At 47.8% G+C, this 13,430-nt stretch overlaps 1 protein-coding gene across 1 annotated transcript in view; it reads right to left on the bottom strand.

The window, feature by feature from the left end:
* The window catches only part of ANKH (ANKH inorganic pyrophosphate transport regulator), a 119,145-nt gene that overhangs the window by 14,552 nt on the left and 91,163 nt on the right, over positions 1-13,430 (bottom strand). The window contains exons 6-8 of the mRNA XM_079791362.1: positions 12,445-12,579; positions 10,158-10,250; positions 6,087-6,182 (exon numbers count right to left, since the gene is read on the bottom strand). Coding sequence (XP_079647488.1) covers positions 6,087-6,182; positions 10,158-10,250; positions 12,445-12,579 — 324 coding nt within the window. The remainder of the gene's footprint in view (positions 1-6,086; positions 6,183-10,157; positions 10,251-12,444; positions 12,580-13,430) is intronic.

Below are 13,430 nucleotides of genomic sequence, written 5' to 3'. Positions count from 1 at the left end.
TGACCAAGGAATGCAAGCAGCCTCCGGAGCTGGAGGCAAGGGACAGATTCTTCTCTAAAAGTCACTGGACGGAGTGTGACTGCTGACACCTTCATTTCAGCTCCATGACCTAAACTGACCTCTGGCCTCCAGAACTGTGAGAGAATAAATTTGCTGTTTTAAGCCATCAGCTTTGTGGTAATTTGTCACAGCAGCCACAGGAAACTAATACACTCCACCGTGCATGCTTATTGCCTGTCTTCTCTCTGAGATTATAAATTCCGTAAGAAAAGAGCCTGTGATCAGGCCAGCATGGCACCATGGTTGAGCATCAACCTATGAACCAGGAGGTCATGGTGCGATTCCCCGGGCTTGATCCCTGGTCGGGGGCAAGCAGGAGGCAGCTGATCAAAGAAACATCAATGATACGAGAGAATCACTGAAGGGAGAGGGAGAGATAGAAACATCAATGATGAGAGAGAATAAATCTCTCCCTCTCCCTTCCTCTCTGAAATCAATTAAAAAAATAAATTAATAAAAAAAGAAAAGAGCCTGTGGATCTCTTTCACTGTGGTGGTCCCAGAGCCTGGGGCATCGTAGGGTGTCAGGCATGTATAGCATGACTTCGGGAATAAATATGTATGTGTTCTTTCTCTGGAGAGCTGTGCCCGTACACAGAGAACCCCTCAGCATCATCCATCTCTTTGAAAGTGTCTGTTCCAGCCAAAACTGGTTTAGCTCAGTGGATAGAGCATCGGCCTGCGGACTGAAAGGTCCCAGGTTCGATTCCGGTCAAGGGCATGTACCTTGGTTGCGGGCACATCCCCGGTAGGGGGTGTGCAGGAGGCAGCTGGTCGATGTTTCTCTCTCATCGATGTTTCTAGCTTTCTATCCCTCTCCCTTCCTCTCTGTAAAAAATCAATAAAATATATTAAAAAAAAGTGTCTGTTCCACAGCCCCAGGCTTTGATAATCACATCTTAATGCATACACGTGTGGCTTATAATCTCCCCTTGGTGGCATTTCTAATTTGGTTGGTGTGTACAGATCTATGGGACGTCTAAGCCAGAAGCCTAAATACATCACTTTCTCTCTTTCTGCTGTCACTGCAGCTTGTGGGGAACTGACATTTCAAATGAGCAAGACAACCGACCACTGGAGTGGGCACTGTCTGCCCCTGGGACTGGAGGCTACAAACAGGAAGGTGTGATGGGGCATCCAGAGTCTTCCCAGGCCTCAGGGAGGAAAACGTTATTCATTGGCATCCATTACACCAAGAGCCACTGGAGGCAGGGGACAGACTCTTACCCTCACTCGGAATCCCCTGGCTCTGGGAACGTTAGGCGACAGCGCCCATGCTCTGCTGATACCAAGCCTGGTGCTATGTCAGCTATGGATTCTTTTTAAAGTCTTAAAAGGTGGGTCTTCTTATTCCTCCTGTGGCAGCTAGGGAGTCTGAGGCTGGTATGTTTAAGTGACCTTCCCTAAGCCACCCAGCTGGTGGGCGAAGGAGCCAAGGCTTGAACCCAGGCCCTGGGGCTTCAAGGCCCACAATCATAAGGACTGAACTATGTGGCCCTGAATTCACGCTTGAGCTAAATCCCTCTTTTTTGGCCCTCTCTTCTCAACTCATTAAAATAAAAGAGGGCAGTCAGGTGCCACAGAGTCCCAGGGGCATGCAGGGCATCAGTTCAGAGGCGCTGGCTTGGCGGGTGCCCCATGGCTTTCTAGAAACTTCTTCTTCTTTTTTTTTTTTTTTGTAAAGGCCAATTCATTCTTCAAACCACATGGGTAAGTGCCATCTCTCAGAGACAGACAGGCTCTTGCAAACCTCCTGGCACCTGGTTAAAGGTGAGTAGGTTTTCTAGGCACTATTGTTTTCTCAGCATCACGTCCTGGTTCTCTGAACCTTGTTCAGAAGGTCCGAGAAGACCCCCAGAATAATCTCGCGGCACAACCTGTGTTGACTTCACTGTGCCGGAACCAGTGGGCCATCTGACCCAGAGCTGGAAATGCAGTAATAAACTCATTCGGATAAAAATAAGAAATGTTTTCAGCAAAGGCCCTATGTCACTCTGCAAACAGCAACTTTACTTTCCAGGTCACTTTTGTAGTTTGTCAGCCAGGAGGAATACCTCTGTGGGACCAGGTGGTTTTTTGATTGTTTTCCTTAGTTCCTGGGCCTAATGGTTTCTGGCTTCATTAAACACACAAAATGGCCACTTAGCATGCTAACGGGGTGTTTGTGTCCTTGTCATGCTCATTTAACACACTACCTGATGGACCTTCCTCTACTGGGTGTTTCTTAATATATTTGAGATCGTTTACAAAAACGACTTTGAGGTGTTTGACTTGGGCTTTGCCGACTCCCCGCATGCTGACCTGATGTCAGTCAATAGGACATGGAGCGTTTCAGGCCACCAGGAACGTGCTCGTGGTCAGAGCCTCACGCACCTGGGGGTGTGAGCAGGTGCTGAGATCGGAAACCGAGACGCCACGAGCACCACAGCGTGTCTGGCCCCTAACCCGTATTGTGATTATTGTCAGCAGGGCCTGCACTAGGCATCTGATCCAGCTGGGGTCTGGGCCCTACACACTGTAATGTGCCCAGACTGCTTCTGTCTTTAAACTGAGACGAATACAAATGATTAAAAAAAAAAAAAAAAGCCATAGAGAGTAATAAAATAAAATTCCTGGATGTCTCTGAGTCAATCCCCACTGATTTATTTTACCATTTTCATGCACAACAGTTTGTGACTGCCAGCTACCAAACCCTTCCCTGAAAATTGGGGACTATTTTGGCTTTTCAGTATTAATAGTGAGTGGATTTTGCAAGGGCCTGGCTGAGGTGCAGTGCATTATTCGACTAATGGAAAGTAGAATAAAACCAAAAAGCCAAGTAACTTAAATCTAGCACAGATACTTCTAGTGGATGCTATGATGCCAATTACACCCCCCCCTCCCCAAAGCCATTCGCAAAGATATAATTCAGCATCTAAGTGTGGGCACAGGGCTGTACCATGTGAAAAACATGTCTAAGCAAATCCTCCACTCAGATTATTACATGGAGAATATGGAAATAAAATAAAAGAGGTGTCTTACAGAATCACTAAATGGAGAATTTAAAAACAAAATAAGACAGTTGAATAGTTATGTCTGGTTAATCAATCCATGTGACCATAAATGACAAGATCCCTTTCTTTCAGAAACATCAATGTATGAGTTTGCTAGAGCTGCTGCAACAAGTACCACAAAACGGTGGTTTGGAAGCACAGCAAAAGAGAGTATTGCCTCACAGTTGTGGGGTGTGGGCAGGGCCATGCTCCCTCCGCAGGTGCCAGGGAAGGATCTGTTCCAGGCATCTCCTGCCTTCTGGCAGCATATCTCGAGTCTTCCCATGGCGTTTGTGTGCATGTCTGTATCCAAATGCCCCCGCTTATAAGAACACCAGGCATCCTGGGTGAGGGGTCCACCTAACCCACCAAGACCTCACCTTAACCCTATTTCCAAACGAGGCCACATTCTGAGGTACTGGGAGTTAGGACTTCAACATAGGAATTTTTGGTGGACACAATTTAACCCATACAAATCAGAACAGAAGATCCACGTTTGAGTGCCAATTCACACTTTCCCTTTTTACCACCCACTGACATCAAAAAGCAAAGCTCACAAAGATCCAGAGTAAAAACCTATTTTAACTTCTTTTAAAAAAGAGAACCAGATCCTTAAGTAGTACCAGTCACTAGCCTCAGACCTTGTACCCTAGTGTGGGAGGCAATGTAATTTATGGCATACTAGCAGGCTCCCCTACCTCTCGGCCTTAAGTGACAGCAACACACACACACACACACACACACACACACACACACCACCACCACCAGCATCACCAGCACCAGCACCAGCACCAGCACCACCAGCACCACCACCACCATCAGCAGCACCACCACCAGTACTACCAGTACCATCACCATCACCATCACCATCACCATCACCATCACCATCACCATCACCATCACCACCTGCTCGTGTGGTTCAGAGTAAGCAGGTGGGGCGTGAAGAATGAGCCTGCAAGGCTGGCTTCTAGCTGGTATACAGACAAGTCACTCACCCTCCCTGAGTCATTTCCTTTCCTAAAATATGATGGGTCATCTCCAAGTTCCTTTCCAACAGAGGTTTCTGAGTCTCTGTTTTCTTGGTGGAAATCTACCCTCAGGTACTTCTAGTTACAGAAGGTAGCATTAGAATAACTACATTAAGAAAACCTCTACATGGGAAACCAAAATATATTTCTAGATCTTAGATAGTGGTCATTTCAAAATAAACTTGTACTTGATTTAGAAGTACAGATTACTGCCCGTGAGCTAAGGAGAGATAAAATATCCTCAAATCCAATCTGGCCGAGTTCCCCCTCGGACTCACTGTAGCGGTGGGAAGATGGTTAAATGGAGCGAAAGGAGACAGATGAGGAGAGCCAGCAACAACCCAGAGCTTCCAGCTTTCTGTGCGAAAGGGTCCAAGTCACAGAACCTGGCATCCCAACCAACTTGACGTGCGACTCCCAGTCATTTAACATGTCTCCCAACGCTGAGGGCTGTTCCTGCAACAGAAGCCTTCTCTGTTTTTCCTAAACGACTCTTAAACAGATTCAAGGCTGTTCTGTGTTTTGCTAATAATTTAGGGAATTAGGGAAAAACTTGCACACCATAGAGAGAAATAATGAAAACAGGGGAGCCGGGTTGCACGGGGTAACCTGTCCTGACGCGCACAGGCATGCTACCAGAAATTCCTCGGGTCAGGTGGCCCTGGAATATGTTTCTGTCACCCTACCGGTTTCATGAGAGACAAATAGGTGGGAGGGGCTGGGTTGGAGTGACGGGCGGCTGAGGACAGACACAAGGTCATCAGCTGTCAGAGGTGTTTTGTGATGGGCTCTTTGTCCCATGTTGCCCTTGTTACAATCTACTCAGGTGTTGAGTCAATGAATCCACTATTATGCTGTGGATTTTTAAAAAAAATCCATTAAAGGTTTAAAACATACACAGGGCTTGATTTTAAAGGACCACTGCCAGGACTCATCCAGCTAAACAGTTCTCGTGATGACGGTAAGAAGGGCTACGGTTACTGTGTCCCTGTCACCAGCAGAACCCAACACCTCTTACTACCGTAGGTCCCGCTATCAGTCACTGTTGCTGAGAACTGCATACACACAGGCATTTCAGCACAAGATCCTCATATTGTACTAGAAAAAAAGGGGAATTTCTACAGGACTTGACAGGCAATGCGGACCACCACCACAACAAAGGGAAACCAACAGGGTTCAAAAGACCAGTACTCCCTTTGATCCTCCTCTAGTCTCCATCCAAAGGGCACACTCTACCATGTAAGCTTGTTTATAAATGGTGTGTGTGCTCTTCGGCTACCGTTGATAAGTGTTATAAACAAACCTTAAATTATATACCATGCGCTTTGGATTACAGTGCGTGTACGTGCTTTCTCCATGTTTTTGAGCATTATCTTCTACATCTGAACTGCCATGGGAGCTGATAAAGGAAGGATGTGTGCTGTTTAAGGCTGTGCAGTCACCCACGGGCCCTGCCAGCGGCACAGTGTGAGGGGCACCTGCTCACAGCTGTACCTGGGAAGACGGCACAGAGAGTGGGATGCTGTAGGTGCTCCATTGATACGTGTTGCGTGGAGAATAAATAAATATGCGACATCAGCATCAACGTAATTAGGAAAGGAACTTCCACCGGGGAAATCAAAATATCACCAATTAAGTTTGGAAAAGGGACAGGGATGGTAATACGTTTGACTCCGGATGTTCAAAAATGGGCTGGAAATTATTCAGCAGGACAAGAGTATGATTCAAATGAAAGGCAAGGCCCGCCTTCCTTCAGCATGTAAGAAGTCCCAAGAAACACCGCGACCCTTGCTTCCTGGATTCAATGGTTCCCTCAAATAACAATCGCTCGTATTTTGGGATGAAAATGTTTTGAAGAGCTTGTTAATTAACCTAGCATAACATCACATTTTGGGATACACGACATCTCCTTTTAATATAACCATTTCTCCTTTTCCAAAAACATGGCGAGGGCGGTGTCTCCTTACCGTGAGCGACAGGGCCATGCACACGAACGTGAACCTCTTGATGTGGGCCGCCGTGACCGTGCTGCTCGTGCTCACCAGTTTATTGCTGGGGTTGTTCTAGGGGGAGAAAGGACAATGGTGACTGGGCTCCGGGTCATCCTCGACTGACCACACGTGCATCTTAAAAAGCATCTCCCCCTGGCCAGTTTGGCTCAGTGGATAGAGCACCTGCCTTTGAACTGAAGGGTCCTGGGTTTGATTCCGGTCAAGGGCATGCACCTCGGTTGTAGGCTCCTCCCTGGCCCAGGCCCTGGTCGGGGCTTGTGTAGGAGGCAACCAATCGATGTGTTTCTCTCACACTGATATTTCTCTCTGTCTTTCCCTCTCTCTAAAAATCAATGGAAAAATATCCTCAGGTGAGAATTGTTTTTTTAAAAAAAGCATCTCGTTTGTGTTCTATGTGATGTGCCTAAACCACAGGTGGGGAACATCGGCCCGAGGGCCATATAGGGCCTGTGAAATCATTTGGTCTGGCCCTGCCAAGGCATTAGGGGTGAGGTAATTAAATATTTGACCAAATATAGGAGGCTAATTTTTAAGTTGATAATTTTGTATGGCCCGCAAATGATATTATAAATCTCCAAATGGCCTTTGGCAGGAAAAAGGTCCCCTATTCCTGGTCTAAAGTATAGATTTCAAGTGACAGCTTGGAAGATGGCTGTCACGTTGAGTCTCTCAGACAGCTGTCAGGTTTCTGGATATGAACAGTATCCAGAGAGAGTTCTAGACTGAACAGTGGCCAGTGCCTCCTGAGTCAGTCCCCTCCCTTTGATGCTGGGTACCCACCTAGCCAGTCCAGGGCCTTGGCCCTGTGCGCCCTCTCCTGGCTACTGTGGGCATCTCCCCGAATGCCATGGCCCTGCTCGGTGATCTTTGGGCCCTTCCTCCCCACCAACCGGACTCTAAGACGGAGTGAGCATTCAAGGCCCTGCTTGCCCTGACCCAGACTCCCTTCCCTGCCGTGACTTTTCAAGCCGAGTCCCAAAGGGAACCGCTTGCTCTTCCCCTCACCCACTTGGTGCTTCCAGGCTTTTGTACTTTGGTTCCTCCTCCTCCCGTTGGATCTTCTAGTCATCAAAAACACCCCTTTATTCAAGGCTCATCATCCTCACAGCCCACTGGTTCCTTAAAGCCTCTCTGATCTTTCCCCTCCAAACTGCCTCTGCCCCTTCCTGTAGTGTAGACCCCGAAGGCAGGGCTGGCGTCCTGGCCCGTATTCAGGGCTTGCGTCAAAGCCCTGTGAGGGGTGGGCTCGCTCTCTGAGATAAAGGACCACGTCTCTCACCCATCTCTTTAGCTCATGCAACTCAGCACAGTCTTCCCCAGGCACAAAAAGTGCTCAACAGCCTTTGTGACATCGAATTTTAAGCAAATAACGCAGATGGCTCCGCTGTCTTCTTACACATCCCTGAATCTGAGCCTTGCTGAGGCCACCCCAGTGCTACTGCTCAGCGTGCCATCACCCAGTCCAAGCGTGTGCCTGGCCCTCTATTGTGGAAACCAGCAGAGCAGAACAATTCCCTCCTCGTTGTGGATCCAATTAGTCCCAGAGCAGACTAACGAAAACATACCCCGCATCCCGCCCAAGGAGAGACACACAGCGGAGATATCACAGGTCCAACTGGAAAAGAACTGTTGATGTTTCCCCAACTTCAGAGGCCAAAGCAACCTCTGCAATCCCTTCCTCTCGCAGATGCAGCCAGCACAAACGCTGGATGAGCTGACACGGCCTCATTTCCAGTCTCTAAGGCATATCTGCTGCCACGGCCAAGTGCAGACCACAGTGGGTAGGACATCTGTCCATCTCCACCCACCCCAGGGATCTGTGGGAGTGGTTCCCCGGGTGGGCCGAGCCAGAAGGCAGCCCCCCTGGAAGGAATTAAGCACAGGTCGCCCGGGGTGACAGTGACGTGCCACGGCTCCTTCAGGGACACTTTTATTTTTCAAATAGCAACTATTTCTGCAAGTACGGTTAGAATAAGCTAGCACGTATCACTAGATTGGCATCCGCGCTTTGTGTTGTTTGTCCAATCTGCTCAGAAACACGCTCTTTCGCAGATGAGAACTGAACGTGAGAGAGAATGTGTGCAAGTGGAAAACGCTAGTTCAATGTCGAGCGAGCACCCTCAGAAGTTATGCGAGAAATGTTAAATCTCTGATTCTGCAACCCACAAAGAGGCTAAGGATGTCAACTGTCAGTGCGGCGAATTCTGGAAGTCCACACAGAGGTGCCTAAGGTTTGGGTGAATAGAAGCATTCACAGGAGCAGCCCAGCAGAACGCCTGGAAACAGTGGGTGGGGATTCTAAAGGGCTCTGAGTGAGGAACTCCGGCTTCTGGCTAGAGGTACGCTCGTTAAAGGAATTGTCTCACGGCGCCCAGCCTCTGCGATCATGCATAAAACAATGTTGTTCTTGGATGCGCCTCGCGGAACTGTACAGTGCTGTATTGTTAAGCTTTATTATTTCAAGGGAGTCAAAAACAATTTCAGAGGAGACTTTCATGGCCAGGAGGTTCTAACGCTTCAATACCTGCTCTGCTCATCAAGTTTTATTATCTAATCTTGTTCTCCTAGAGCTAGAGATTTAGCAAGAAGACTCAGACCCATTTTGGTTTTCTAGGATTTACTTGTACACACATGTTCCTTGAAATGAAAACAATGATTTCTATCGGTAGACTGGATGAAACCCACTCAAACACGGGCTGCCCACCTTCGCCTGCAAGTGCCTCGTGCCTCTGAAGTCTGCGCTCAGAGGCCTGGGAAGCAGAACTCAAATGCATTTTTTTTTCTACGAGATGCTCTGCATCCTGAGGTTGCAAAGAATGTTTGCCATAGGTGGACGGTCCCACTGATGGTCTCCCGGGGAAACTCCACACCGGGTAAAGCGTTCTGGGTACCACCGCTGCTCTATCTCCTGTGAGGCTGTGGGGTGGCAATCCCAGGAGTGTTTTGAGGTGAGTTGCTATTCATGGGTGATTATGGGTGTGGGAATAAGGGCAGGTGATCCGCTGGAGACCCCAGGCAGAGAGGCTTCCTCTCCTTGTCTCCCAGAGCTTTTGCTGGGATAAGATAAAATGATATTGGTAATCACTTCGTAAGGTATGCAAATGTCTAATCACTAGGATGTACACCTGAAACTTGTTATAATATTGTATGTCAACTTTAATTGAAAAGTAAATTTAAAAAAAGATAAAGTGACATTGGCAATGGCTCTGAACTAGTTCTATAGGAACTCAAGGCCAAACAGTTGCTATTAAGAGTACCGGGAGCAGGTTGTGTGCGTCTTCCCCATTTTTTATTTTAAAACTTCGCACACTATCTTTTTTGGGGGGTCTGTTTTGCTAGACATTTGTTTTAGGATAAAAGGCTACTTGTTTTAGGTTCAAATAATTAAGCCTGATGACATAGACACTTACAGGATGTTCCTGACCCAGCCAAAGGCCACATGACCAGAGGGTTATGTGCTCCCTGGGCTGTGTCAGCAGCAGCAGGGGACAGAGCTGCTGTCAACAGCTTTCAGCTGCAACAAGCCGCTGTATCCAGACCCACGAGGACCCACACCCGCTGCAGAGACCACTCCAGCGTGCATGGGCCCCCGCACACCGAAGACTTCCGTAAACTTCTGAGCTCAAGCACACACTTCGTATCTGTACCTTCACAACTGCTATGAAGTTAGTGTTAGTTTAACTAAAGAAAACAAAACAAAACCACAGAAACAAAATCCAAAGTATTAATTTTTTTTGAGAGTATATTTTCCCTTTTGCAAACACATGATTTCTCAGTAGATTAACCCAAACGTGAACATCATTTTGGAGAGGTATTATAGGCTCAGCATCAAGGTAAGCTTGAATTTACCTCTGTTATTTTCTGAGGGAATATTCCACAATTACCGTCGACATCCCCAATACCACATTAACCTTCCCAAGGGAGGAGAGATTGGGAAACATCAAAGTGCTCCTCGCCAGAGATGCCTGTCTATCAAATACTAATTTACAGAGTGTGTTTCAGACGCCACGCCACACAGGTTCTCACCTTGTCAAAAGCAGGGTAGACAGCACGGATTTCCGTCAACCAACCATATGGCATGTGACCCACGGGGTATGTGGCTGTCAAAATCGCCACCGCCTGCAAGAGGAAGAGCCAGCAGAGTTAGCATTGGGCATTGGCAGAGAGCATCTCCAGTAGCGGCCGTCTGCCATGCGGCAAAGCCAGCTGTCTCGGTGTGGCCACCGCTGACAAGTCACTCCACACTGGGTGACAGGCATCGGCCTACCCCAGGATGGCCTGGGAGGGGCAGGTGCTCCACCGTGTCCCTGGGACTGGCACAAGCTGGCCCCGGGAGAGCACCTGGGACCAGGAGCATGGGTCTTGTTTTACAGGAATCCAACAAGAAACAGGTCCAAGTCCAGATTGCTGGCTCGAGAAGCCAGTTCAACCCAAGTCCAGACTCCAGAATCTTTGCTCTTTCCATAGAGCCAAACCACACCCGCTAGTCCAGCCCAATTCTTGAATCTCCAATTGTGATTCTGAGCCCTCGCTGCTCTCTGGATGGCCTTTGCTCAGGATCCACTCTCCGCCTCCATCCTGACCTTCAGGGCGACTGATGGCACGTGTTGGTTGATGGCTTTACGTGTTCTCTCCTTCTGATTCTCAACTCCCTTCCAATCTGTGCAGGCAGCAGAGCCGGTTTTCAGTTTTAATTTAAGAAAACTAAATAACTATTGCTTACAGTAAGTCAAACATGTTCTTCCATGAAAATGGGTTTCTTTTCTTCTGTGAACGGCAAGGAAGGAAATGAAAACAAAGCATCTAACTCTACACCGTGGCCGAGTCCAACTCTCTAGCTAGGAAGCAAAGGAGGAGTGCAGGCTTCCTCAGTTTTAATTGACGTAACAGCCACGCCAGAAGCACGAGGGGCGTTCTCAGCAGGCTGAAGAAACTGCTGTGGGGACGGGTACAGTGCCAGAAACACGAGCGCCGGAATTAGGAGGGCCTGGACTCAAACCTCCACTTCCTCACCTGCCAGCTGTGTGCTGCATGAACCAGCCAGGCCTCCCTTCCCGCTCCTCCAGCAGAACCAGGAGAAAAACAACATCCATCCCACAGGGTTATGGGGAGTCAATGAAATGTGCATAAGTAGATGATAAATAGATGTCCGTTCTGCACCCCATGGGCTGTGCCTCTATGCCATGGAGGGCAATTGAGAAATGGCTCTAATGAATGAATTAGTTGCCTTATTTATTGTAAGGGGAGGATGGAATTCTAGCACACAGCTGATGGGGGTCACCTTCTTTTTACTGGGCAACCTCGACTGCCATATTTAAGTAACACAGCTGCTGTGTGTCAGAAGCCACCCAAGATGATATGACTCAATACACAAATCCAGGAACAAACTGAGGCGAGAGGAAGGCTTCTGCTTGTGATTTATGGGCTCCCCTTTCCAAGCCACCAGGAGCAGCTTCCCAGCACATGGAAACTGGCAGGAGACCCCAGGCTGGAGACATGCTGACAGCGCTGTCAGGGCACAGTGTAAACAGAAGGCCGAGGAGTGGCCACTGGCCTTCCTGAAGGGTCGGCTGTTCCAGAGACAGGCTTGGTTCTCCAGAGGCAGCGGCGGCAGCAGCGGAGGAAACTAGTGAAGTCATTTTATTTGTTCATACCATCCATGGAAGATGGAAAAAGTGATTCAACTCTTCCTTTGGAGTAGCTGCCAGTTTCCAGGTAAATTTCTTGAGTTGCGAGTGAGCTCCTCATTTGGAGGAGGGCAGATGGCCAAAGACACATAAAGCCACAATGGGTGGGTGGAACATGCAGGAGGGCGGAGAAAAAACACAGGTGACAGCAGGTGGGTCCAAATGGAAGCATGGGCCCCGAACCTTGTGGGTATTTTCCCTTCTGCAGCCACATGGCCTGCTCCCTTGTCCTCCGCAATGATAGCAGAGAGGCATCATGCTGACTCCATGGAAAAATGGAGAGGTCATTGGACGAGAGCCAGACAACCTGGATTCTAATACTGGCCCAGCTTCTTGCTAGTTTTGTGTCGTTAACCGTGGGTCCTTGCCTCAGTTTCCTCATATGGTCATTGAGAAGGATGAATGAGATGTCTTCTTTCAGACTCACAAAGATATGGAATTACATGATTTTAAGTCACTGAATGAGCGCCTCATGGCTTCCTAGTGGGAATGTGTCATATAATGTAATATCACAGAATTACTTGAGCTCTCAGGATGCACTGGGAACAAATCTGTAACCCACCTCCCCCACCCTTATTCATTAATAAGGTGACAGCGAGTGCCCACATCCCCGGAAACTGCCCTACCTCTGTAGCCGCAGAACTGCCGCCAAGGTCCCGAGAAACAAAGAGGTTGACAATAGGTCTACTGATTCTCTGGGTAGCCAAGATGAGCGCCAACGGCCACCAGAAGCTCAGCATCTTTCTGATTGTTGCATCTCCCTGCATCAAGAGATAGAGGTAGGACATCAGCCAGTCAGAGAAAGACACGTGTCACATGATTTCACTCATATGTGGAATCTAATGAACACACTGAACTACCAAGCAAAACAGAAACAGACTCATAGATAGAGAGCAGGCAGATAGCTCTGGGGGTGGTGGTGTTGGGGCGGTGGGTAGAGGGATTGAGCAAAATAGAAAAAAAAAATAGAGAGAGAACTCATGGACATGGACAACAGTGTGGAGATTGCAGAGATGGAAGGGGTGGGTGGAGGTGGAAGAGGCACAGAGGGAATAAATGGCCATGGGGGGGAAAAATAAATAAAAGAAAAAAGAAAAAAGTAATGGAGGCAAAAGTTCACTAAACGCTAGAAGTGAAACAGGAAGAACAATTAGGAGCCAAAGCCTTTCTTTTTGATGTCAATCCCAAGTCAATTCACTGAACTTAAAAAATAATATAAGGAAAAGCCTCTGTAGACAAGCCAAGTTGAATTAAAATAAAATGTACAGTGAAAATGAAATGAACTCAGACAGTTGGCACGCTGCTGTGAAATCAAAACACACATTTAGCCTTGAGCGATCCAAACCACTATTTTCCAAACAGGGCAACTCTAACCCAGGCAGAAACCAACTCCATGGCCCGAGAAACAAGTTGGAAATTAGTTTTTGTTTAAATCATCAAGCTGACTGGCTGGAAGCCATGTCAGGAAGAGGTAACTCTTTTTTCTTCTTCTTCTTTCTTTAAAATTGAATTTATTGGCATTACATTAGTCAATAAAATTATATAGGTTTCAAGTGTACAGTTCTGCAATACATCACCTGCACATTGCATTGTGTGCTCACCATCTAAAGTC

Source organism: Cnephaeus nilssonii (assembly GCF_951640355.1).
Source record: "Cnephaeus nilssonii genome assembly, chromosome: 2".
NCBI lineage: Eukaryota > Metazoa > Chordata > Mammalia > Chiroptera > Vespertilionidae > Cnephaeus > Cnephaeus nilssonii.
The sequence above is the reverse complement of the archived record's forward strand: the minus strand, read 5'-3'. Positions and strand labels throughout refer to the sequence as shown.